Source organism: Barbus barbus (assembly GCF_936440315.1).
Source record: "Barbus barbus genome assembly, chromosome: 10".
NCBI classification, from domain to species: Eukaryota; Metazoa; Chordata; class Actinopteri; order Cypriniformes; family Cyprinidae; genus Barbus; species Barbus barbus.
The window spans coordinates 5,550,360-5,577,907 of NC_136738.1; the positions used below are offsets into that span (position 1 = coordinate 5,550,360).

The window sequence follows — 27,548 nt, forward strand, 5'->3', positions numbered from 1 at the left end:
ACACTAATTGCTGAGCCAGAGTCAGAGAGGTGCTGAAGTGGAAAGGTGATTTAATGCAGCCTTTAGAGTGGAGGGCAGCGAGCAAAACGCTCGCTCTTCACGAGCCCACACCTCTGACGCAGTAGAGCCCACCCTTAACACCCCTCCTCCCACTGTGAGTGCCTGCGCGCATGCATATATGTGTGCGTTTGCGTGGCTGTGAAAGGCTCAGACACTGTTGGCAGCGCACACTGCTCCCGCGCTCTATGCCAGCGCCGCTCAGCTGCGCTCCTATTTGTCCGCCCGCCCGCTCACACGCGAGCTCCCCACACACTCCGCCAGGCTGGGTGTGAGGCACGGCATGGAATGGAATCTCAGAAGGATGGAGAGTGAACTGAGACAGATCAATCCGGACTTGCTGCAGCCCAGCAAGAGCTTCAAGAAACCTTCCTCCAGCACCATCACTATCAATGTGGGGGGTTACCTGTACGCCGCGCAGCGCCAGACCCTGGCCAAGCATCCCGGCTCCCTGCTGGAAGAGATGGTCATGGGGAAGAAACCCGTGGTGCACGTGGACTCCATGGGCAACACCTTCATCGACCGCGACGGGCCCATCTTCCGTCACGTGTTGAACTTCTTGCGCCTGGGCGAGCTGGTGCTGCCCGACGACTTCAAGGAAGCCGAACTGCTCCGACGCGAGGCCAACTTCTACCGGCTGAGCGAGCTGGCCCAAGCCCTGCAGGACTGGGAGCAGCAGCAGGCCACGCAGCGCGAGCCTGCCTTCCTGGAGGTGACAGACAGCCACGAGCGCTCGCAGGGTCTGAGGATCTACTGCAGCGACAACAGCTTCATCGAGAAGGTGAAGAACCGGTTGGTGCAGATCTCCAAGAGCCGCTTGGACGGCTTTCCAGAAGAGTTCGAGGTGTCGTCCAACATCATCCAGTTCCGGCATTTCATCAAGTCGGAGCAGGGCTCTCGGCTTGTGCTGAAGCAGGACAGCACGTTTGTGTGTACACTCGAGTGTCTGAAGCTGGAGACGGTACTGCTCGCTCTCAAAGGAGGCTTTCGCCTGCTCACCAGCCTAGACAGCAGCCGTGGATCAGTGGTTCAGTGCGAGGCTCTGCATTTTGTCAAGTGACCCGAGCAGAACTGTCACCACATGACCTGCTGTAAAACCATCCTGCGTCAACAAACACCAGCGTCCTCAACCGAAAACCTGTTCTGGAATACTCTACGCTAACTGCTTCTACGTGACACACTCTGACGGACAGCCTTGAGAAACGAAAGAGATGATGTGTACTGTGCTGTGGGGTTTTGTTTGGTTTGTGTTTGTAGTCGTCTTCTGTTTACAGATGAAGAGCAACAGTTTGTAGTGTAGATGGTGATGATAATGAATCTGAATTGCAGAGTACTGTGGAATCTAAAGGCTGAGTGCAATGATCATTACATTTGTGAGCAAGTTTTGTGATTTCTGGTAATGTGAACACATGTAGTGAACAACAGGTTGTAATTTGGAGTCTGTGAATGTTTTGCACAATAAAGCCACATTATAATTTATTCAAAACACTGTTGAAATGTTTATAAATGAGACTTTGAAGTGACAATCTACACTGCTAAACACTGCATATGGTTTTGTCTGTGACCTGTGGAATGTAAGGTGGACTGTATAAATAGAGCTACATTTATTTTTTTCTTATTTGCTGTGGAGTCGGCTTGTAAGAGAGATACTCTATCCTAAATTGTAAGTTTGCAATATTATGCAGAAAAATGTGACCTAAAATTAAATTTCCTCCAGCATTGATCCAAATTCGAATGGGTTTGATCATTTTTAGAGCACGTGGCATACATACATCTACCACAGATATTCTAGCATGATTCATAAACAACATCTGATGTATTACCAAAAAACTAGGCATGCTCTTTTAGCTCAGTAACAAACAAACAAAAAAAATTCTTGTCAGCCTAAAAAATTTATTTAAAGTGCAGGAACATTAGTCGGAGCCAGGAGCTCAACTACCGTGGGAAAATATCAAGTTCAAAATAGATCAAGCACACTGTGAATTTTGCAACAAAACATTCAGAGCGCAGTCAAGAGCACTGAGTATTTCTAAAAAAAAAAAAAAAAAATCTGCTCTGCTTGACAGTTACAGTCTAAGTCGGCCGTTTCAAAGAAAGGCAAAGGCAGACATATGGTTACACTCACTTTGGATTAGCCGACATCTCCACACACTAGTATCCATCTGTTTACACCAAATCTGTCATGCACTCTCATGCAATCTCCCACTAAAATGAGTCTAAAGCACATTTCTGACACGGGAAAAAAATGAAACACCTTCAATCTCCACGGTTTGTCATATGGACATCAAAACAGGGTCCTTTTTAATTGCAGATATCAGTCATTCATATTTGATGAGACACAGCAGGGCTTATTAGCCGTCGTCACCAGCTGATGTGTTTCTAAACCGCTGCCAGCAGGGTACTGGAGACCTGCGGGAGGGTGCTGGTAAGCAGGAACATTTATTTCAAATGGAAGAAACCCATTAACAGCTGAAATATTCATGGATTAGTCTCACATCCAATTGTTGCCAGGCAAATGAGACTCCTACATAACAAAAAAGAAGCCAAAGATTCTCATCATGTGCTCCCAAGGAGGCATGACTAATGGCTCACTCTCAATTTGATCAAAATTAATGGTCAGGCAAACATGTGACTTCAAGGACTCGTATGCCCTTAAGAGACCAATTTCTCAGCCACACGGAGAAAACGGAGCGAAAGAGAAGAATAAAATGTACTTTTCAAAGTGTGAGTATGAACAGAGGCACACCACCATGTTAGAACAATGTGAAATGGACAATAGTCAAGGCCATCTGTAAAAGAAAAGCACGACTGCAACAAATCAAAGTTTCATGAGTTGGAAGAAGAAAAATGCAAGAAACAAAGCCTGCATATTCTCATGCTAACTTCTGATACTCAACAAGTATTTATTAAATGAAACCAAATATTCTGCATGTTTTAAAGGGGCCATGACATGGATTTTTTAAAAAAAATTTAATATGTTCTTTATAATGTTATTTGAATAAAACAACAAATAAATATGGGGAAAAAATATTATTTTCAGCCCTCATTCTGACCCGCTCTCTAAAATGACCTGTTTGAAGGGGCGGGTCCTTTAAGTCTTATCAGAAATCGGCCACTATTATGATTGGCTAATGTCATTGCATAGGAAACGGTCTCCTTTCACCCTTGCTATTGCATGCGAGTGTTTTGACGACATGATTTTGACAAATGTTTTGGCAAATCTTTTACTAATGGTTTGTGATGCAGCTGCAGTCAGATCTAGCTCCGCTTCATCTTTCAACAAATGTTTCTTTGTGAACGCTCCATTACACTGTGCCTCGTTTACAAAACAAAATGCTCTGGTCAATCCTCTGACACGATCCAGGGTGCCATTAAAAATCAACTATCCACTTGTTTCTTATGCTGGGAACCTTCTGATATCTGTGCAAAGACGCGAACGAGCTGTTTGAACCAAACGCGTCAAAGCCAACATTCTTTCCCTCCATTTGTCCTGACGACAGACTCGAGCGCGTGGACTGTGTCAGAAAGCGAACGCTCATCTATGTACTGTATCTGGTGTAGACAAGATAGCGGCAGTGATTGTAATTTCTATTTGTTTTGACGCGACACTCGCATTCAGCGTGATCAAGTATCAGCCGTTAAAGCTGAACACCAGTGGGCGGGGCCTATGGCGAGAAGATGACTATTCGTCAATGTCTTGCTCTGGAGGCGGTGTTTATGCAAATGTTTGTGCCCGGGTGACGTCACCTTTCACCTCGGATCCAAAACAAACAATTTTTTGAGCTTAATTAAATAAATTTTGTTTTTTTTTCATAATGAGGAAGTTTTAAGCTATGAAACTTGTACAAAGATCTCTTACAGCATGTTTACATGCCTAGAAAAAACAACCTTCTCAACCCCCAACATCCAGCCTTGATTACCACCGTCACGTGACTCTTTTGTGCGACCTGAAAAGTGGCATCTCTATTTCAAGTCGCTGAAGTAAATGTGCATAAAGAAAGTGCCTTTCAGAAGAGTAGCGCACGTGTGCATAAGTGTCCAACTCTTCGAGTCTAACTTTAACCTGGCAACAGGCTTTAAGCGGCCATGCCAATCAAGTCAAGCTGCCTCTTCAACCTATCGTTGTGAAGGACTTAATAAGTAGGAAAAAATGTTGGACCCTGACAGCTTATCAAAGTCTCAGCAGCTCCTCCACACCTGGCGGCACCTGGTCCATACGCTGCTGCTCTCTGACACACCGATTGCTCACAAAAGAACATTTTCTGAAAAGCTTTTACAGAAGTCTTTCTCTCAAAATGACAGCTTATATAATAATAACAACAAAATCCTGTTTACAAAATGATAACCTACACCCAATACACCCGAGTACGTGCAATCATGAAGCCAAGGACACATGTGTCCAGTCTGAATCACATGCATTACACCTAGGGTCACTATAGGCCATTAAAACAAATAGAAGTGCAGTTCAAAGCAATCACTAAGCACGCACACCGTCATTGCGGAGGTTTTGTTTTGGCCTTATTTGACAGAGAATTCAAAAACCTGGTCTTTCTGCTCCCTGCCTGCACAATGATGTGTGACCTCCATCCCTCAAATAGCCCTCTATGTCCTCTTCAATACTAAAAAAGAAACTAATACCAAAGAAGAGTGTTTATGCTTTGCATTAGCCAATAGAGAGCTTTTCATACCCTGAACCATTTCAATTCATAACTTACTGAGAAAAAGACACTGTTACCCTTCCACCCCCAGAAAAAGCTTTTAACTGTAACAAGTAGAGCCTCTATTCATGGCCAACTTCTGTGGCCAACCTGTTGCTTAGCAACCACTTAATCAATACCTGGGGCTTGTGAGCGCTAAGCAGACAACTGGAAAAAAAAAAATTCATAAGTGAACAAAAGCACACAACACAATGATTGCAATTCCACACTTAGCCTTGTGCGATTTCCAGTAAGGCTGCAATTATTATGCTGTGAATATAAGCTGAACTGTAAAGCTGCAATCTTCAATCTGTATTAAAAATCTGTCATTTTGCAACGGTAAAGTAAGAGAATGGCTCTTGATGACCACAAGTTTACACAATGTACAGTGATTACAGCATCAAGCAATTTGTCTGTCCAAAATAAACAATAAAATGCTGCACGGCATGATTAAGTACCAGCTAAATAATAATAATAATTTTACAAAATTAAAATTGATCAAACAATATTAATCAAACAGTAAAAACAATAACATTGTAAAATATTATTACAATTTATAACATATTTTAAAATGTACTTTATTCCATGCTGAATTTTCAGCATCATTACTCCAGTCTTCAGTGTCACATGATCCTTTAGAAATCATTCTAATATTCTGATTTGCTGCTCAAGAGACATTGTTTATTATTACCAATGTTGGAAACATTATTTTGTCAAAACAACTTGAATTCCTTGTTAAAAATCAATAGAAAGTGTTGAATAGAAAGTTCAAAAGAACAGCATTTATCTGAAATATTAATTATTACATTATAGATGCCTTTATTTTCAATAAATAATTTAAGGTGTCCTTGCTGAATAAAAGTATTAATTTCTTTCATAAACTGTACTGTGCTGATCAGTGTTGGGGAGTAACTAGTTACATGCAACAGAGATGCATAATTTAATTACAAAATAAATGTAACTGTTACAGTTACTGAGAAAAAATATGTAATTAAATTACAGTTACTTATGAAAATGTTAACGATTACAAAGGGATATTTTCACACATGAATATATGACTGATGCTCTAAAATGAGAGACACCGATGTTTCAGGAGTTTAGGACACAGAATAGGACACATGCTTATTTGATAGCTGTTTTATTCCTGTTTGGGTTTGTGTAAATGCTTTATTTTTTAAAGATTAACATTTTGTTCCAAAGTAGCTACTATTAGATGCCAGCGCTGCCTCTTTCCTATGCAAAGATTTGATTTCAAAACAGTATCATAGCTATTAAACTAGATCTTATGATTTTAAACTCAGAATGATAAAGAGCTGCTAAAGTCGAGGTGACACAGTTCCTTACACCATTTGCTGTTCCCAGTGTCAGAGAGCATGGTTACACTCACCTGAGGTCTCTGTAAAGACAGCGAGGGTCTGGCCGATGTTCTCTCGGGGAGCGGACTGACGAAAGCTTCTCCCCTGAGCACTGCACCACGGTCAGCTCCTCGTTCAGATTGAAAGACACCTGAGGAAACCATCAATCAGCCTCTACATAAGCAATAGCACATCACATGTTCCCTCTCCACAGCCCAGGGTCAGATCACAGTAATTATGCAAATCAGCGCTGACATCTTAATAAAAGATGAGAAGCAAATAGTGCATGTCTTTAAAGATATTAATAAAACTTACCGCCGTCTTCCCTTGAGCTCTAGAAGAGAGATTAAAAAGCATGAGTGGAAAGATTTCATACAAAAATGTCCATTTCGAATGAGGTTTAAAATTAGATCATACTTCCCAATTTTAAGTTTGCCTACTTCTCCTCGCCCAGATGCTTTCGACCACTGATGAGAAAGATATTTGGGGACATAAAAAGAAGTGAATGGGACTACATTTAGTTATTGGTCCCTGTTGGTTTCCTAAAAAAAGTACACTGCTCCTATAACTGAATAATTTAATATTTCAATAATTCAACTGTATGTTTACATTTTTTGAAGCAAATGTGAGTGTGAACTTGATAATACATATAGTGAGGTTGCCATGGCATTGCTGTGCAGTTGCTAAGGTGGTTCTTAGTATGTTTCTATGGTTTTCTGAGTTGTTGCTAGCTGTTTACTTACTAGTCTTAGCTAAGAAGATAAAAAATAATAATAATAACAATTAAAAAAAGACACCAAAGCCTCCATGATTCTGGTCCTTGGATACAGATTGGGTCCATCTTTCGGTTCATTATCACACCTCTATTTAAAATTCAAATTATTTGAGATAAAGGAGATCTAAGTGAGTTGTACCACCATTCATTTATACAATTAGACAAGATGAAATCACTGATGATTCTGTGTAAAGAATTTACAAAACATAATTTTGGGAAAAAAAGAAGAAAAAATACCCAATACCGATAACCTAGAAGTATTTGGTCAATGTTTTTCCAACTTGTTTTCTATTCTTAATTAAAATGTTTCCTGTTCATTTACCTTTTTAAATTGAATTGCGTAAAATCAAATGGAAGTAAATAAAAAAATAAATATATATTAAATGATGTCCACGTTTAATCTTGTTTACATCTCACTTATACTAGCTACTAAGTTCAGTATTGGGGCAGGTTTTAACAACAACAGAATATGGGATATGTTGTATATTTCCAATTAACTTGAGTACTTTTGTAGCACAAAATTGAAGAAGAAAAAAAAGATCTCAAAGTACAAATAACGCACCTTTGAATCACCCTCTGTCATTCACATCAACTGTACAAAGAGTTAGTTTAATTCTCCAGAGTTTGTTCAAAGGTTCAGCACCAATGCTGACTGATAAACCACCAAGTTTAACTTGTTTGGCTCTAGTTAAATCGACGTCTTGGCCGTTGTCTGACATGACTGGAGGGCTTTGTGTTAAGAACAACAACAGCAACTAAAAGCATTTACTGAACTACAGTAAATATGCGCTTGGTTATTGAAAGGCAAATCGCACTAGGCCTATATGTCAACATGAACAATGTTTTGCTCGTGAACCTGCTGGTCATCGGAGAGACTTTTATATCTATTTACCTCCATCTAGTGGCCATGTGAAGGAATTAGATTTACTTTGCATTGCATATACGAAGATAATCTCAAAAAGTTTTGGAGTGAGTTTTTATTTATTTTTATTTTTTTTGTGTAGTTTAACCAGCCAAGGTACATAAACAGTGAAATTAAATTATATGTGCTATGTGTGGCATACAGAATATAGGCCTAAGTATGTTTACTACTAATATTGTAGGCTACATTAGGGTGCAAAGCTGATATAAATATATAGCATCCTCAAAATTGAAAATGATTAACATATATTTTGACTAATTTAACTCTGTTTGAGTTTTCCAAGCAAGCAATAGGCTGTCTTTATCACAAAACCACAAAATCACATTAAAAAAATAAATAAAAAAGAACATTCACAATCTGATATTCATCCTCATTGACAAAGGACTGGGTTATACCGGTACCTATACACTACATAATTAATTCAGCAGAAATCTAAACTTTCCTGAATGGCTAAATCCAAACTTATGATTTCAACTATGAACGCCACTAGATGAAGCTGTTTGACCCTCTTTTGTTTCCAAAGGCCTGAGATCAACACAGCAAACTGAATTTTGCATTTATAAGACCATTCAAATTGCAAATGAAGTGTTAATAGTGACTAGATTTGTATTACCTAATATCACTTCAATCTATCAAAAAAAGTTTCTTTATACTATTAATAGTTAGTTAAATATATAAATAAACTGAAGAAAAGCTTAAAGCCCCATCCAACGTTATATAATCATTTCACCTGATGGTCAAAGAGGCTCTAAAATCTATCTGGTTTCACATTTGACTCAGATGGTTTACACAAAGTACACCGTGCTTTCCTTTCAGCACATGTTCATATTTCATGTGAATTCAAACATTTTCTGAACAAGTAGCTTTTCAAAGATTATTCACATAATATTACAGAGTGCTGAAGGGAGCGCCATCCTTGCTTTCACTGTCAAGGACATGATATCATGAGGCACAGGATTCTGGAACAAGCTGTGGTCGTTTAGTCATAGCCGAGTTTGCAGACTCGACATTTTAGCATCATTACAAGTGAAGTTGTGAATGAAACAATGTGAATAAATGATACAAAAAAACCCCAAACATGTTTGAATATCCTCCCACGTTACCCAGCAGGCCTCACAGAGTACAAGAGAGGAATTTATCAAGTTTTCGAGCAAAAACGGATAATGTCATATAATGCCTCTAATCACTTACCTTGCCTATTCACGTGTCCTATAAATAAACCGGCTCAAGTTAGTAAACTTGTAAAACCTGCTTTAGTGTGTGCACATTTATCAGTAACTTTCCATGCAATTAAGAAGTTACTTAGATGATCGTTTTCATAATTGCTTTATTTGCTTGTTTTGCTTCCACCTTAAACACCCTGTTGTTTGAGACTTCTTTTAGACACAGCTTCCTGAGCCTCAAACAAGTGAATAACAATAGGTCAGTGGTCTTGTGTGTATAGGATGCTTTGTCTTTAAAGTTCTTGAAGAAATATGTGAAACTACTTTAAAACAGTTGCATTTCCTCATAGAGACAAGAAGGAGGTCCAGGTCAAACACTTATGATGAATTTGCAGATGAGAGATGAATGCCCTTACCATGATGCTCTGCTAAATACTGTAAAGTCAGCTGTAGAGCTTTCCACTTAACCTCATAATGCAGTAGTATTATCAGCTGACGCTTCAGGTGCTGCGTAAGTGGTTTCATGTAGAAAAAGACTAATCAAAACAAATCATATTTATGGTGCTTTATTTACATTTACATTTAGTCATTTAGCAGATGCTTTTATCCAAAGCAACATAAAAATTAGGACAATGGAAGCAATCAAAATCAACAAAAGAGCAATGATACACAAGCGCTATACCAAGTCTCAGTTAGCTTAACGCAGTACATGTAGCAAGGGTTTATTATTTTAAATTATATAATAAATAAAAAGAAAACAGATAGAATAGACCAAGAATAGAGCAAGCTTTTTTTTGCTTTTGTTAACTGCATAATAATTAAAAAGAAAACAAACAGATATAATTAAAAAAGATTAGAGAAGCTATAGTGTTAGTTTTTTTAAAGAAAACAAGTTAGTAAATTATCTTTTATAATTATATAATATTAAATTATATTATATATATATATATATATATATATATATACACACAGTTAAAGTCAAAAGTTTACATACACCTTGCAGAATGGACAAAATTTTGATTATTTTACCAAAATATAAGAGGGATCATACAAAATGCATGCTATTGTTTATTTAGTACTGACCTAAATGAGATATTTCACATAAAAAAAAATTACATGTAGTGCACAAGAGAAAATAATAGTTGAATTTATAAAAATGACCTTGTTCAAAAGTTTACATACGCTTGATTCTTAATACTGTGTTCTTACCTGAATGATCCACAGATTTTTTTTGTTGTTTTGTTTAGTGATAGCTGTTCATGAGTCCCTTGTTTGTACAGTAAAACTGCCTGCTGTTGTTCAGAAAAATCCTTCAGGTCCCACAAATTCTTTCAAATGCTCACTGATGCTCCAGAAGAAAAAACGATGCATTAAGAGCTGGGGGGTGAAAACTTTTGAACAGATTTTTTCTTATTTTGCCTACGTATCATATTTTGTCTTCAGTTAGTACAGCCCTTCTGAAGCTACAGAAGACATTTAAATGTTTCCCAGAAGATAAAATAAGTTCAATTTACCCTGATCTTCAAATTCAAAAAGTTTTCACCCCCTGGCTCTTAATGCATGGTTTTTCCTTCTGGAGCATTTGTGAGGGTTTGAACCTTCTGTAATAGTTGCATATGAGCCCCTCAGTCGCCCTCAGTGTGAAAAGATGGATCTCGAAATCATACAGTCATTGTTGGAAAGGGTTCAAATACACAAAAATGCTGGAAAACCAAAGAATTTGTGGGACCTGAAGGATTTTTCTGAAGAACAGCAGGCAGTTTAACTGTTCAGGACAAATAAGGGACTCATGAACAACTATCACTAAACAAAAAAATCACAGCTGTGGATCATTCAGGTATATATATATATATATATATATATATATATATATATATATATATATATATATATATATATATATATATTTAATACACATTGTTTCAAAACAGCTTCACAGAAATAAACAGGAAAATAAGTGTTGCAAAACTGAAATGAAATGACTTCAGCTGTAACGCAGCTCTATGGAAGGTGTCATTAACTCAAGTAACAGTGTAAATGTTGCAAAGTTCATCAATAATGAATCTATTTCAATTCAGCTAGATCTACAGTAACAACATTTTTACTCAAGTCAGTTTAGTGTTGAATTAATTTCATTTAAAGTATTGATGTTGCAAGTCCAATTTCGAATAAAATTTTATTCAGCGATAAAGCAGCTCTACAAAAGACAATGGTGTCATTATTCAGCTCTAATTTGTTTAGTGTTGATTCAGTTCAGTTTGACACCTGTGTCGATGTTGTTGAGTTCCTTAATTATGAAAAACTTCCAAAGGCAGCTCAGCAGAAGACAATAGAGTCAATATCCAGCTCAATTCAGTTCAAGTTTTTTTCTCATTCCATAGTGCCAGTGCAGTCAAATCGATAATATTACTGAATATTACGTGTCTTTTGGCAAAAGTTGCAGGGAGCCAAACTCCATCAGACCCTTCTAATTATCGCTATTTAAAAAGTTCACATCAAACATGATTTATTTTATAAGGACCTCCTTTCAGTCCATCCTTTCACCCTTCATGAAATGTGCATGTAAACACTCTATTGCATGTGAAACGCACAACAGTGCTTTGGTTTGCTGTCAGCTCCAGTATATTTATAACTGCCCTATCATTCAATAACAAACTCTCTGCAAGGCCTGTATTACATTGCGACAGATTAAAAATACAATCTCAGTTAAAATGTTCCACACAAATGTTGAGGTCAGATTGAAACAATCGGCAGCCTTGTTAAAGTAAACCTCGGCCACCTCTTCCTAACATTGGCATTCTCCGGAGGGATAAGCTTTCTTTTCGGAGTGAAATTACACAGAACAATGACAATTCTCATAGAGGTTCTCTATTTTTTCCTATATCACCAAAGATACCTGTTGTAATAAGTGTTTACAAAATGAAAGCAGACTCCAGTGTATAAATTGGCCATTATTGTTCGGGAGCACAATAGCTCTCTGTGTTTTTTGTTGTGGAGTGCCTGTGTGATTTAAAGCTGCTGACAGCACCAGACGCTTACATTGCAATCAGCTCTCGCTGGCTCTCTCCCTCTGAAATTTGTATGGATGGGCACAGCCTGTCTGCTAGGTCTGGACATCAGGGCACACGCCAATTTTAGGACTGTCAAACCTCATTTCCTCTTATTTAATGTGTTACTCTACCATCTCTCACTCGGGTCATTCCTTTTCACATTCAAGTGCAAAGGTTTGGTGAGGACAAAGGGATGTGTCAGCCCTTTCTAAAGGGACACTCATAAATCAACAATTTGATGTAATAAATGACAAGATGATGTGTCAGACATTTGGTGAATTGTCTTTACGATACCGTCTGTATGCGAAATCCCCATAATGTGGATATTAGAAAAACCAATACTATATATTCCTGCCTATAACAACAGCGTTTACACATTAAATTCAGATAATATTATAAAAAAAGTACTATATTCAACAAGAATCTCAAATATAACTAAACTGTTATAATCTATAATATAACTGTTAAACCTATTATTAAATATATTCTTCAGTTACTTTCTGTTACCCCTTTTCTGCCAAACAGAAAATGTTAACAGTAAAGAAAAACCACTATTTCACCCAGTAGCAGTGATGGCAAATCTTGAGCATTATACATATCTGGTGTTCATACTTTTGAAAATGTATTTTCTTCCACACAACAAAGATGCTATTCTCACTGTCACAGCTGAAAGCTAAATATAGTTGGATCAGTGCACATGAGATACATTCCTTGTTGTAATTTTATAACCTAGCTTTCAACGTCTGAAATAAAAAATATTGTGGAATTAAATGATACCGGTTTAAAGTAAAACACATGAATAGACGCATAATTCCTTACGAATGTTAACCATGTTTTTTTTTACCACAAATAAAGCCAAAAAACCATGGTTACTATAGTTAAACCATGGTAACCAAAAATTAACCATGGTTTTGCTACACTAATCATATTTTAACCATGGTATTTGTAGTAAAACTGTGGTTATAAAAATGGCAATCAATATGCCAAAAACCATGGGTACTATAATAAAACCATGGTTAATTTTCGTAAGGGATACTCTGTGTAAAAGCGCTTTAGTTCTATCGTCCCCAAACACGAGGTGAGCGACAAACAGCGTTTGTGAAATAACTGTGTCACTGTGGATGTGTTTGGTTGTTCTTTTCTGTCTGTGGAAATATCTGGCTCCTCTTTCAGACTAGCTGTTTTGTAAAAACAGAACAAATCTCTGGATTATGTTGACAACATTGTTGTCACAGTGTCTGTTTACATCTTGTTGATGTAGCTGCCCTGTATAGGGAAAAACACACAATAGCACCCAACCTAAAATACAGGTATTTGCAAAATCTTTCACAGGCTTAAACTGTTTATTTTCGAACTCGGCATCAATAAAATACACATTTTCTAATAAACCAATTTGTTAGCCTTGTTGGACCTAGAAATCCGTGCCCTTCCTTTCTCTTCCCTCCTTCAATGTCAAATAATAATAACCACAGCGGACAAAAGATGTTATTCTGAGTGTTTGCTGTCACAGTTACCCAAGGCTATAATAAGAAACATCCCTCACCAAAACAGTTGGCTGTACTCGGCTGCGCTCGTGTTTTTTCGGAACTCTTCGCCAGCCTGCCGTCTCTAGGAAACCCCCCTCCCCCCATCCTCGCCAGACTCTCTGGGCTTTATGTCTGGCCGCTGTGGAGGTGAACTGCCATGCGCGGTCGCCATGTTATCGCGCTCTCCTCCCCCTTTCTGGGACTCGTCACAGGCTGATATAGCACTAGCACAGGCTACATTACAAGGAGGCAGCTGGTGAATAGGAGCAGAGTGGGAGAGAGACTAACACAGGACTAAACAAAAGAAAGCAGGGGATGGAATAAAGCAGGACAGCGCTGAGTCGCGACTCGCTCGGTTTCTCTCTGTCATCTGACGCCGGCTGAAGGACTTTGTTTCGCTTGATTTTGTGCTCTGGTGACTGCGATACAACAATTGAAAATGCTCCTGGCAGTTTGAACTGTGATGGGGAGAGACTGTGTCGTTGTAAGGTTGGATATATCGATCGCCTCGGCCGTCTGTGTCGACTCCCTCACGTTTAAACTTGAGGATATACGTTTGAAAACAACAGCTAAAGCGAATCCGTGTCAGCTAGCTCGCTAGCGACTGTTAACTAGCATTGGCGTTAGCCTGCTCCTCATGGTGGACATTTAAATACACCTCAAGTGGAATTATCGTGGCAGTTACTGGAAAGTGTTGGTTTTATGTGGAAATTACTTGAGCGGCTTCAAGTTGCTTCCCAAAAAGAGCTTGTTCTCTTGAGCTGCGTTTATAACTTTGTTGGAGACCATCCTCTAGAAATGAATCACCACGACCGATCCGGGGACTCGGGCAGCGCCCGAAAAATGGTTTACCCCATGAGTTTACCCAAACGGGAGAGCAGCAGCAGCTCGGTAGGTGGTTCCTCCACATTGACAACTTCTGGAAGCACCAGCTTTAATAGCAACAACTTGATGCTGGGGGATGATTATTCATCACAGGTGCTGATTCAGTCTCAAACGCCGGCTGCATCCTCGCTCGGGCCCCAGAACCCTCCCCAGAGCTTGAATATCCCCGTGCAGGCCGCCCTGTTACCCCAAACTCTGCCCACCACGGTGGCGCAGATGAAGAAGAAGAGCGGTTTTCAGATAACCAGCGTTACTCCCGCTCAGACATCTGTCAGCACCAACAACAGCATTACAGAGGACACTGAGAGCTGTGACGACTTGGACGAGTCCCACACCGAAGACCTGTCGTCCTCTGAGATCATGGATGTGCCTCTTTCACGGGCCAACAATGTGGGGGGACCGGAAAGGAGCTCCTCGGAGGAGACGCTGAATAACTTCCATGAGGCGGAGACCCCGGGGGCCGTGTCGCCCAACCAGCCTCCCATTCTCACCCAAGCACACATGCATGGCTCTATGGTTAACGGGACTGTGCACCATCATCACCATAATACTGCTTCCTCTGGAAAAGCCCAATCTGCTGGTGGGACGCAGATTGGGATATCTTTGGGTGCCGCTGTCACGTCTGCGGTGACCTCAAGTTCTGCAAGCACAGGCCAGAAAATGCCTTCAAATGTGGTAGGATGGATTGAGAGCGCCTCTGTTGGCACAACCGCTGTCAAGCCTTTGGCCACTGTCGCCTCAGGAACTGATATGATCTCTGTGACTTCAGGTGCCACAGATAGTACTGGTAAATCTATAACAACTAATGTTTCTATGTTAAATTCTGCCAGTGTGCCTGTTGTGGGTGGCAAGAGCACCAATAGTAGCAGTGTGAACTACTCCCCTGCTTTGAATAGTATTAGTAACCAAATTGTAAACTTGACACACATTCCTAGTGGAATAATTGGCATGGGCATCACCGCTGCTACCATGGTTTCTGGTGGTGTTGCTTCAACACGTGGAGGGCAGGTGGGCCCAGCTGTTATAGGCCAGCACGCAATGCCTGCTCCCTCTGTCCTGCCGATGAACGCTCAGCCTCAGCAGGCCCAAGTGCCTACTCCAGCCTCCACCAGCTCACGTTTCAGAGTGGTCAAATTGGACTCTACCTCTGAGCCTTTTAAGAAGGGTCGGTGGACTTGCACAGAGTATTACGACAAAGATGCCCCGAGCACGGCGTCCTCTGAAAACGCCCCCAGCATCCGGACAGTGGAAAGCATCCGCCAGTTTGTGCCTGAGAGTGTTGCATGCCTGGACCGAGAGAGTGTCAGCAGCACGGCTAGCCATTATACCGAAAGCCTGGGCAGCGGAGATACGGGCGGCCCCTGTTTGACCTTCCAGCAGCCCGCTGCTCAGAAGCATGACTACTCGTCTACTCATAACATGTCTCAGATGCAACCCCAAGACTTAGTTCATGCGCATCTTAAGACTAATGTGGTTGCTCCGAGCATTCAGCCGCCGCCCACCATGGGAGGACTGCAGACCACAATCGGACATTCGACTGCAGCCGTGCCCGCTCATATGCCTAAACTGACATACGCCCAGGCAGCACAATCCTCCTCTGCTCAAGCCCAGCCTGTGGTGACCCAGCAGCAGATGGGCTACCCGCCAGCACAGCAGCCGGCTGCAGCGGCCCAGGTAGCGCCGGCACACATTAACCCCTTAAGCCAAGGAGGCAGCTTGCCACCTCAATCTAAGCAGATCATGAACACTGTGCCACCTGGGTCAACACAAACACTTCCCCACCTGTCTGCCGCCATCCTTCCGGTGACGGGGAACGGTCAGCTGATTGCAGCTTCGCAGCACCCCGTGGGGACTGTGCCACCCCCTGCTGCTCAACCACTTCCGCAAGGGCTCCTGCAGCCACAACAGACACCCACCCCGCAGATGGTCCAGCTGGTGCAGCCCGCCGGCGCTGGTCTCATACAGCAGACCCAGGGGCAGCAGCTTGCCCCTCAACCCTCCATGGAGCAGCAGCAGTCACAGCTCAGCAGTCAAGGTCGTGGCACCCAGTTCGTCTCGGCCATGACCTCCTCAAACGTGCCTCCAAACCTTCAGAGTGAGTCCAGTTTGATCCAGAACGGCTCGAAGGAGCCCGGGTCGCAGGTGGGCACCCTGCAATCCGTGATGCCCACCCTGCAGGAGGATGCCCAGCTCCTGCTACAGCACCCTGCTCTGCTCACGCAACCCAAGCCCTCCGGTGCTGAAGTTTCCTCCCAGGTCGGCACCTCCCGTGGTCCTGAGGGAAGCGGTGGAGTCAATGCCTTAACTGCCTCGGCCAGCCTGCTGAAGAGCTTACCTGTGGATGGAGAAGAGGATGGGTAAGTTTCAGATTATTTTTTTCAGTGCATTGCCTGTTTACTGTTTCCAATTAATTTGCTTTTGTAATTACAGCTTGAATAGCTTCATTAAAAATTACACATGCAGGCAGTGGGTGATCAGTGGTATGGCTTAATGTAGTGCTATAAACATAAATGTGCTGTGCATTAAATATCACAGCTGGCCAGTTACAGAAGGAGGCCTATAGGCTTCTACAGCATAGCTAGAAGTGTTTTCTTCATTAACACAAAACTGCAGGCTGCTAGACTGTTACTGTGGTATTATAGACCGAAATGTAAATGCTTTGCTCTGCAAAGCATCCCAGCCTGCCTTTAAAGACCCCATGAAATCACTTTAGTGTGCAGTGATTTTGTGCTGTTAACATTTCCTTTTGAAACAGGAAATTAGGGCAGTAGCCAGTAGACTTTTGTTTGCTACACATCCACAGACATGATTTTTTTCCTAGCTGTTGCTTGTGGTATTAATGGGGGGCTTTGTTATTCTAAAGAACATTTAGAGTGCAGGATCCTTTTATTTTTAAGAAATAAAAGAGATAATGCGTTTTAATGCGTATATCTGTTAAAAGTGAATGTCATAATTTAAGGGATACACTAGAATTTAGGTGGCATCTGAGCTAACATTTTATGCACTAAAAGCTGGAAATGTAAGAAAAAAAAAAGGCATTTTACGACTATATTTAGCTTGCTGAAGGCACTTTTTTTTGAATGGTTATTCTTTGTGACATGTTTGCTTCTAGCTGTAACTCTATTAAGGGCAAAAGAGATCAATGAAGTGTATCTGGTTGTCTCTAATTATTGCAGATACAGCGCTATACTCTTTTAGTAGACGTCAGCAGATTAACATACCTGAAAATAATTTCTTACTCTATTGATAGTCTTTCTGAGTTTTTTGAAGACTCGGAAACTGTAGCTTCGGTGTAGTCCATTTTTCACAGTTTTCTCACGGCAAGGCCGAGAATGTAAACTAAATATGATTGCTTACATACTGCTAATACTGTGACATATGTTTGAATTTGTCTTGCACTGTTCAGAAGAAACAGGAGTGCGTGTTTATGCTGTACAATGTTTATGAGTTGTTCATAAAGGAAGTTTCCTGTGCTTGACCGAGCTTGTCTAACAGATGTCCCAGGGATGACAGAGTGCTCTGTAATCTGACACTCCTTAATGAAACAGACAGTTTTGCCACAGTGCACATACATCATTGTGGCACTGCTTGTTTCTCTCAGGTGTTGTTCATGATCTTGCTTAGTTAGTTATTTGCCTGGCTTTACTATATAAGTGTCACAGACCAGACTGAGACTCTGTTCTGTTCAGATCTATGTGTTTTAGACTAAGTAAAATGTAGTCGTTCCAAAACATCAGACACTTATTAGGATGAATATCACAGTTGCATTACACTTGATGGCCTTATAAATTGTTGGTCAACACTTACTGTCAGCCACAGCTAGATAGTCCTCTGTAGACCCTCAATATCTGGGCAATATATCTGTATTAGTGATGTAGCTTTCAGTCTTTTGGTGAGATTGTGTATATTTTGAAATGTATTAGATCTCTCATACTAGGCTCTTTTCTATCAGAGCAACATCACTTTAACAAACTCAGCCATTTTTTCCCCCAGGTTGATTCATGTTTATTGAGAAGTAAAATGCACAACGTGAACATTTTATAAACTCTTTTAACTTTAAGTCAGAAATGCTATTAAAATGCATTCAATGCTCACAAGTTAAATGTTGGGGATGAATTGTGAAAATAGTGTAATCGGAAACTTAATGACCAAATCTAAGCGTGTTAAACTCATCATATTTGCAATGTCACTTTTTGTATCATCAGCAAAATCATTGCGAATATATCCTGTACAGTCAATGTATTTCCCAGATAGCCAGGAACAAGTTCATGGTTAAATTTAACTTGGCATGTTGACAGCTTGAGGCTTTTTTGATGTTTGGTCATGTGATTGAAGTAACGTGGAAGACTACAACTTCTACTGGATTCAGATCTATCTTTCAAGGCCTGTTACCCTTGATCTATATTGTTGTGTGTATCATGGCTGTCCTTTTTGACTGGTGTCATTATTTTTGGTGGGATTGTGTTTGGGTGAAGGACAGTAGCTACAGAGCCAGCCATTTCAAATATAACACCTTTTCTCCCTTCAGTGAGCAGACAATTTAATTTCAACCTGTTTTATTTCTTTGTTGTGAAAGGCTGTCAGCTGGTGCTGTTTTGGTGTTGAGCGTGTGGCCACTTATACAGGATGAGATCATTCAGTTTTCTCCCATGTTGCTCTTGCTTAATAGCAGATTAAGTCAGCGCGAATTATTTGAATCTGTTTTTTTGCTGTTCTTAGGTCACTGTGTTGACTAGCATCCTCGTATAGAAAGATTATCATCTCACGTTTGCTTTTTTCAACGTAATCTGCTCTTGGCAGTGATAAAAGCCACACATGAGAGTCTCAATGAATCACTCATTGTGTAGAGATCAAGTAGATTATCTCTCCAATTAATGACCCTGTGGAATGGGAGAGGAGAGGAAATGCTTTCACTCGGCCAGATCGGGCCAGAGCAGATAACGTGGCTGAACTTAAAGCGGCAGTACATGTGTGCTTCTCTCTGGGCCCCTCAGTGAGATTCATTTTGTTAGTTCAGAAGTATTCATTTGGTGCTATGATCTGAGTCTTCTGAAGCCATACAATAATTATATTTGAAGAACAGACTGAAATTTTAGACTTTTACTGGAATACTCATGAGAACATATGATGTTTGCCCTCAGTGATGCCACACCTTGAGATGAGTTGCACATTACAAATGAATGGCTAGTTTTTAAGTTGAACAAAAATGACATTTTTAGGGCCCTGTGAAATCCTTTTTTCCACTATTTATTTTCAGTTTTAATTTTTTGGATTCTGTTTTAAATGTTTCAGTGTGCATATATGATTTTTTTCCAAAAAAATAATCAAATTAGACTGTAAAATGCTCATGAAGAGACTCTCAGAGCAGTGTAGGCTTGTCTTGCAAGTTAGTCATCTAGTTTTTTTCTTTAAGACTGGTCATAAATTAAACCAATCTACATTTTTATCTAACCAAATTTTTTAAGTTGAAAAACCATAGAGGCTTATGCAGTTTATGCAGCTGGCCCTGAAAATGAAATTTAGTGAGACAGTAGATGTTGAAAACACCACGAGCATCGCACTTACTTCAGTATGTGTGTAGTAGAAGAAACCACGCCATTCACAGGGAGACAATGTCACATGTCTTCAATATGCTTCAATATTGTGATTTGATTAAGTGGACAGCCCTACTTTTTACTAATTCATTAAAAAATGTCAAAATGATGTGAATTTATTTAGTAAATGAAGTTATGACTGGATTACACATTTCTGTCTGGGTTTTCCGCATTATGGAAATCATAGGGCCCTAATAAAGATTTAAATTCTGCCTGCCATTGTATGGCTTCCCGAAAATTTTAAATATAGAGCATAAGCTGTATGGACAATGTTTATAAGCGCTTTTATTTATTTTTATTTTATTTTTTTGTTGTTGTTGAATGCAACAGATCTGCTCAGACATTTAGGCCAGCATCTCTTTGTTTTTCACGGATGGATAACAATAATACGGGTTGGAATGACACGAAGGGGCGTGTAAATGATAGAATGTTCTTTTTTGGACAAACTTTCCCTTTAATGTGGTTTTTAGCTGCATCATTATCAAACATCAGAAGGGTCATTCTGCATCTGTAATCCAAGATGAGATCCTGTACTTTGAAGTCTTTTTTTTAGACCAGAGAAGGCTCTTTGTACGCACATCTCTTTTAGGATGATGTCATTTGGATTAGAACCTGTCCTTCCAAACCTGAGAGCAGAGAGCACAGCAAAGTACTTTAGGGACTGAAAGCTAATAGGGGCAGAGACCTCATGAGCTCAGCTGAACTGGTTTCTCAAACACATTCACAAAAGGCATTTGCGCTGGTCTCAACTCTTTTCAGGTTTGAAATCTGCAGCCTTTCATATTCTTTCCCAGACGTGACAACATATGATCCTCGAACGCTTTGCTACTTCCTGCATCTCCTAATTGGCATTGTTTTTCTCTGGTAAATCTGTAATCTGAAGACCCACTAGGCTGATATCGCCTATTGAAGTTAACATTGTAGTTATGAAAAGTACAACATCACATCTGGTGGAACTGTTGTGTCGAATGTTTCTTTAACCGTGTTCTGCTCTGTTCATTTGTCCAGATATAGTCTCATCATCTGGACAGCTGCTACGCAACAGATTCACATGTAAACATTTCATTATGTTGAAGCCTCTACACACAGCGTACAGGGAAGTGACCAGGGCTCAGCAACATGTTTTATTACTTATAAAGCATATTTGCCAAGTGGGTATTTTCATCTGGCCCATTTAGCCAACCCTATTTAAGTGCTCTCAGAACTGCAGAACGGGGACCATGCAAAACAAAATCATGGCTGGTGCATTGTCATGTTTTAGCAGACAATTAACATCCTCTTTTGATCTGCTGGGTATAATGATTGCAGCGCATGGGCCCCTTTAATTTTATGTTCATTGCTTTTGATAATGTTTGTTCAGCAGTGAGAGCAGTTATCAGTTTGCATTCACAGATCGCTGGGGATGGGTATTGTCTTATTCTTGTCGTCAGTAGATTTGTTTTTTTGGTTTTTTTAAATGCGTGAGGTATTTGCATAACCAAGCCTCTGCCTTTTCATTGTGTCCATGTTTGTTTGCTCTTTTTATCATCCAAAATGATTTGGAAATGGACTGACTTAGTGTAAAATAAAAAGAGCTTATGCTTTTATTGCACAGATGTTGTATTATCTATCTTCCAAACTCCAGTCTTCTCATTTTCTGACACGTAATGATAAAGATGCATGCTTTATACTTCGAGGTCAATCCTGTGCCCTCTGATTAATATGCCTACAGAGAAAACCAGATAGCTGCTCTGAAATTAAACCGCTCCCCAGCCCAAGTCGTTATTCATGCCTGAGCTGTAGAAAGTTTGATCCCTTCTTATTTTGGCTTTCTAAGAGCAGTCGGCACGTGAGTCAGCAGAGTTAAAAAGGCCTCTCGCTGTGGTTTCAGACCGGGCAGGAAATCTCGCTTGCAACCTTGAGCATGTGCCCATGCCGTGTTCTTGCTCTGTTAAACGTGTACAGTGAGATTTCCTCTTGTATCACCAGCCTGGATGGAGTTAAATGAGGTCACTGTGGAAAACATGGCGGCCGCTGCACAACACATTTAATTGACAGCTTCTAATTTAAATAGGATTTATTCTTCTGGGATAAATGCAGAATTGTCTTTTCAGCTGACATTTATTTGATTGCCTGTTAGTGCTTAACACAAACTTTTACAGACTGTATTAATAGCCTGTCAGGTGAACGATTGATGATCTTTGACAGTGGGGAAGTTTTTCCCACCCAGCACCTTGCTTTATCCCTGAGGGATTGCTCCATCTGTGCGGAGGGTCTTATCTCCACTTCCTCCCCATGTCTGCCACAAACACCATGTGTGCCGCGGATTATCTGCCAGTCAAGTTCTCACCTCTGCACAATTCTAAACTCCTAATACTGGATAACGAGCAAACAGCTTGGGCTGGGGGGCAAATTAAGCGCTGCTGCAATCCACAGCCACCTGAGTCTAGATCATCCATCATTTGAGTGCCGTATGATTTTCGCGATCAGGCAAATGTGGACCGACTCGTGGAATCCAGTCAAAAAATTTAATTTACAGTGCATCCCGGAATGTCATCGAATTTGGTAAATTAGATTTTTGAAATTTTGCGACATTGGCTTATAATTTAAATTGTCAGACTTTTTCTTCCATGTTTTCATTTTAACTGTAAACCTCTGTTGGGTAGCAACAAATGTTAAAAAATTAATTAATACATTTTCATTTGATTTACATTTTAAAAGATTAAGTTAATATTTTATGCCTTCATTTGATTGCCGCGGTTTTTTGGTAATACATTTGTTTTAAAATCAAAACTAAAATGCATTTATTGTAAACATTTGAATACATTTGTCAAAGTTTTATGAATTCAGTTGATTAGACATGCTTTTTGATTTTTAAAATTAACCATTGAAATGCAATCCACAAAAATTAAAACCAAAAACTTGAGTTTTCGTTAAACTTAATAAATTGTTGTTAAATTGTAGAAATTTCATAATTTTAATTAATTGGAGAATTTTTTGATTACTGAAATGATTTAATCATTAAAATGGAATTTAGGAAAAAATTTAATGGATTTCTTAGTGCTCTGATATATGTGCGCGCAAACCTTGTTGCAGTCTCTATCTAACGCAGTCCCATCTGATGGTAAGGTATGCTTTGGTTACGATGGGGTTTATCATCGTTCTCCCAACACTTTGTCCAAAGTAATCCCTCTCTCTTATGCGAGGAGGCTGAATGAGTGCGGGGCTCTGTATTTAGCATACAGCGTGCTGCTGTGTGCCATTAGCACTGAGTCATTGTTTCAGCCACACTGCCAGTGTCGCCTGGCCACTGGCCATCTCGCTCTTTCTGTGCAGCCCCCTGCGTGCTCGCCCATCCCTGTCCTTTGCGCCTGTCTGCCCGCTCGTCTGAGCTGCCACCGAGCTGCTATAGCAACCGGCAGCCCTAAAACCCCTAGCATAGCCCTTCCAGAGCCAATTGTGTCTTCATCACTCTCTCTCTGGCTCTGGAGAAGCTGCTCTCATTCAGCAGGGGCTGCGAGTTCCCGTTTTAAAAACAACGCCATGCTTCTTTGTGCTGGAAATCGGAATCAAAGGACTTTAGAATTATTGTTTGCTTAGTTGTTTGAGGATTAGCTGCAGAATACATGCAAATTTATGCCTAGCCTTGGTTCGGTGTCTGGCAGAATGGCAGTGCAGTGCTCTGTCATGGTGGTTTTCAAAGAAGCGTGAATAAAGAACAGATCCCTACAGAGGATTCTGGGTTGCTTTCTCATCCGGGGCACTTTTGGGCTATGTTGGTTCCAGGACTGAATCATTAATAACATTTTGCCTTGTACAATACCTGTATACATAATATTTATTACTTTGACAACTAGATTTAATAGTTCAATGTCAGTAAATCATTGTCAAGAATAATCTCATTTTAGATCTATATGTATGTAGATTTATCAGGGCTCGCTAAATTTATATTTCTTTTTTTATATATTTCAAAATTTATAGCATTCTTTATACCAGACCTGTACAGCATGCACACAAAAAAGTGTGTAACTTTTAACTTTAATGTGCTATTTATATTTAATTTGACCCTTGATGTAACTAAATGTTGTACATTTTAAATTACCTGAGAAAACACTTTTACTGTACAATACACTGCAGTTCAAAAGTTTGGATGAATAATGTTTTTTAAAGCAGTTTCTTATGCTCATCAAGGCTGTATCTATTTAATAAAAAATACTGAATATTATTTCACAAAATAATATTGTGAAATATTATTGTAGTTTAAAATAAATGTTTTCTATTTTAATATACTTTAAAATGTAATTAATTCCTATGAAGCAAAGCAGTATTTTCAGAGTCACATGATCCTTTAGAAGTCATTCTAATATAATGATTTTTTATCGATGTTGGAAACGGTTGTACTGCTATTTTATTTAATTTTTTATGCTGTATTTTTTGGGACCTGTGATATTTAAAAAAAAAAAAAAGTTAAAAAGAACAGTGTTTAGTCAAAAATAGAGATTTTGTTACAATATAAACTATTCAAAAGTTTGGGGTCAGACTTTTTTTTTTTCTTTCTTTTTTAAAGATAAGTTAAATAAACTTTATTCAGCAAGGGATGTGTTAAATGGATAAAATTGATAGGAAAGACTTCTATTGTTAGAAAATATTTCTATTTTGAATAAATGCTGTTCTTTTAAACCTTTTTATTAATCAAAGAATCAAAGAAAAAAAGTAGCACAGGTTCCAAAAAAATATTAAGCAGCACAACAGTTTCAACACTGATAATAAATCAGCACATTAGAAAGATTTCTGAAGGATCATATGACACTGAAGACTGGAGTAATGATGCTGAAAATTCAGCTTTGATCACAGAAATAAATGCTATTTTAAAGTATAGGTATTAAAATAGGAAACCAATATCAGAAATTGCAATAATATTTCACTATCACAGTTTTTTTTTTATACAGCCTTGATGAGCAAGAGACTCAAAGTCAAAGACTCAAAAACAAGGTCATTATTTATCAGGTTTATAATATAGCCCTAACATAATATATTATCAAAACAAACTATTTAAACTGATAGAATAGAATACAAACTGAAGCAAAGAGAAAAAAAGAATCCACTGAATGCAGAGTGACCCACATTTGGTTTTTGACCACTGAAAATGTGTACAATTTAACAGTTTACTCCTGGAGCCATAGAGATTTCAGTATCTCTGGAACTGAACCATATAAGGCCTTAAAAATGAAAATCCCAAAGGGAAAGTTTAAGACCCAAAATCTAAAAGGATATCTTTAAAACCTCTTGAGTTACAGTAGGGTGGCCATATGTGCCTTATAAATGGGACACGTCCTGGCCAGGATTTTTATATTGCCTAAAACATCCAAAGTAGTTTGACCAATTACATGCAGGTATTGTACATAATCAACCAATCGTGGCACTCGAGAAGGTGGGAACGATCAAAGCGAAGCAAATACGTGCACGTGTTTGTTTGTTCGTTCGACTTGAAGCTGCGCACCTGATCATTGTATGACACCAAAGTACCGCGCGAGCGATTTGAAAGCAGGAGCCGCCGTCTGCTCTGTTCTCTATAGCTCTCATGAAATAATGTCATACAGCGATCGATCTGCACCGTGCAAACAGCCAAAACCTGGATGTTTTAGGCAATATAGAAATCTTGGCAAGGGAGCGTCCCGTAAAAATGGCCCGTATGGTCACCGTAGTTACAGACATGCAAACTTTGGAGAAAAAAGCATTTTTTTTTAATGGTCACCATTGGTGTACAATGCAAAAAGATTGCTGAAGTCAACAGATTTTATGGTAACGCTTTACAATAAGGTTCATTAGTTAACTACATTACTTAATGTGAACTAAGAATGAACAATACTTCTACAGCATTTATTAATTAATTACTAATGCATTGTTAAAATCACAAGTTGTGTTTGTTAACATTAGTTAATGCACTGTGAACTAACATGAATAAACAATGAACAACTGTATTTTTATTAACTAACATTAACAAAGATTAATAAAAAGTCAAAAATGTAGTGTTCATTGTTCGTTCATGTTAATTAATACATTAACTAATGTTAACAAATGACACCTTATTGTAAAATGTTACCGATTTTACTAATAGAGCTACCAATGTCAGTGTAAAAATAATATAATGAAACTGCCATCTTTTTGAAGTCATTTTTACCCCCGTTTATCTGGCTTCAAATCTCAGGTGAAAACACACACAAAGTAGTGGATTACTCAGTAAAAATAAATCTGTGAAATGTACAGTTGGCTTTAATCACTATAGATGGTTATCTTGCAATTTTTCGAAATTGAGATTTATGTATCATATGAAAGCTGAATAAATAAGTTTTCTATTGATGTATGGTTTGTTAGGATAGGACAATATTTGGCCGAGAGAACTATTTGAAAATCGGGAATCTGAGGGTACAAAAAAATCTAAATATTGAGAAAATCGCCTTTTAAAGTTGTCCAAATGAAGTCCTTAGCAATGCATATTACTAATCAAAAATAAGTTTTGATATTTACAGTAGGAAATTTACAAAATATCTTCATGGAACATGATTTTTACTTGATGTCCTAATAAATTTTGGCATAAAAGGAAAAATCTATGTATTTTTGGCTATTGCTACAAATATACCCCAGCGACTTAAGACTGGTTTTGTGGTCCAGGGTCACATATAAGAAAAAAAACAAAACATGTAAGTCTTGGATCTTCCTGCTCATTTGGATGACACAAAATATGAAAATGTAAATATCAGTATTTCCTGTAAAAGGCAGTTTTTGCAGGAGCTGTTTTTGTTGCGGTCTTAATATTTGTTAAAATATGTATTTCATACTTGAGGATGTATATTTATAAAAAGTGCAAATGACTTTGCTTTGACCATCTGGATTTTATTTATAGATCTATTACAATGTCCAATTTGATACATGGAGTAATAGTAATTTACTGACTTTAACGCATCAGTACATTAACTTTTACGCTTTGTCACATGACCTGAACTGCAGGAAGCTATTGACAAAACTGATAAAAATGCTATTGTACCTTGGTGCCTTTTATAGTTTTATATTTAGATGTTTATTTTTACTAGATTTGTGCAGTCATCAGTGCGTATGTTTTCTCTCTCTTATGCATGGTGCAATTATCCCAGGAGTCAGCAGTGCTGATATTCGTACTGTGCGGGGTGAATCGATGGGCAGTGCCACTGTTTGAAACTGTAACCATGAGCTTGTGTTCTCACACAGCCTCCTGCTACACTGTCCCATGTGTCCTGTGGGCATCTGTATTTGCAGTACTCGTCTCAAACAGGGACTTTCCAGGAACGGCCCCTTTAACAAATCAGGCCCTGTCCTTGTTTTCTAGTGGGCTAGTGGGAAGCTGTGCTTTGTTATGCAGTCTGGGCTTTTTTGGATGCCTTATAATCCTATTCTAGGTGCAAGATAAACAGCAATGGTTCAAAAACGGAACAGAGTAGGACTCATTCCAGACGACTGGAAGTTTGTACCCACTGTCCTCCATGTGATGCATATGCAAACATAATGTGG

General features: G+C 39.2%; 2 protein-coding genes across 2 annotated transcripts in view; both read left to right on the top strand.

The window, feature by feature from the left end:
* Positions 1–245: 245 nt before the first annotated feature.
* LOC306876239 (BTB/POZ domain-containing protein KCTD4-like) lies at positions 246–1,117 on the top strand (the record flags this gene model as incomplete). Its single annotated transcript, XM_079427248.1, has 1 exon — positions 246–1,117. Exon 1 carries the CDS (start codon positions 341–343, stop codon positions 1,115–1,117), a length of 777 nt encoding a protein of 258 aa, XP_079283374.1. The 5' UTR covers positions 246–340.
* A 12,540-nt stretch (positions 1,118–13,657) lies between these two features.
* The window catches only part of LOC306875998 (TSC22 domain family protein 1-like), a 45,066-nt gene continuing 31,175 nt past the window's right edge, over positions 13,658–27,548 (top strand). The window contains exon 1 of the mRNA XM_079426880.1: positions 13,658–16,787. Coding sequence (XP_079283006.1) covers positions 14,248–16,787 — 2,540 coding nt within the window. The 5' untranslated portion in view covers positions 13,658–14,247. The remainder of the gene's footprint in view (positions 16,788–27,548) is intronic.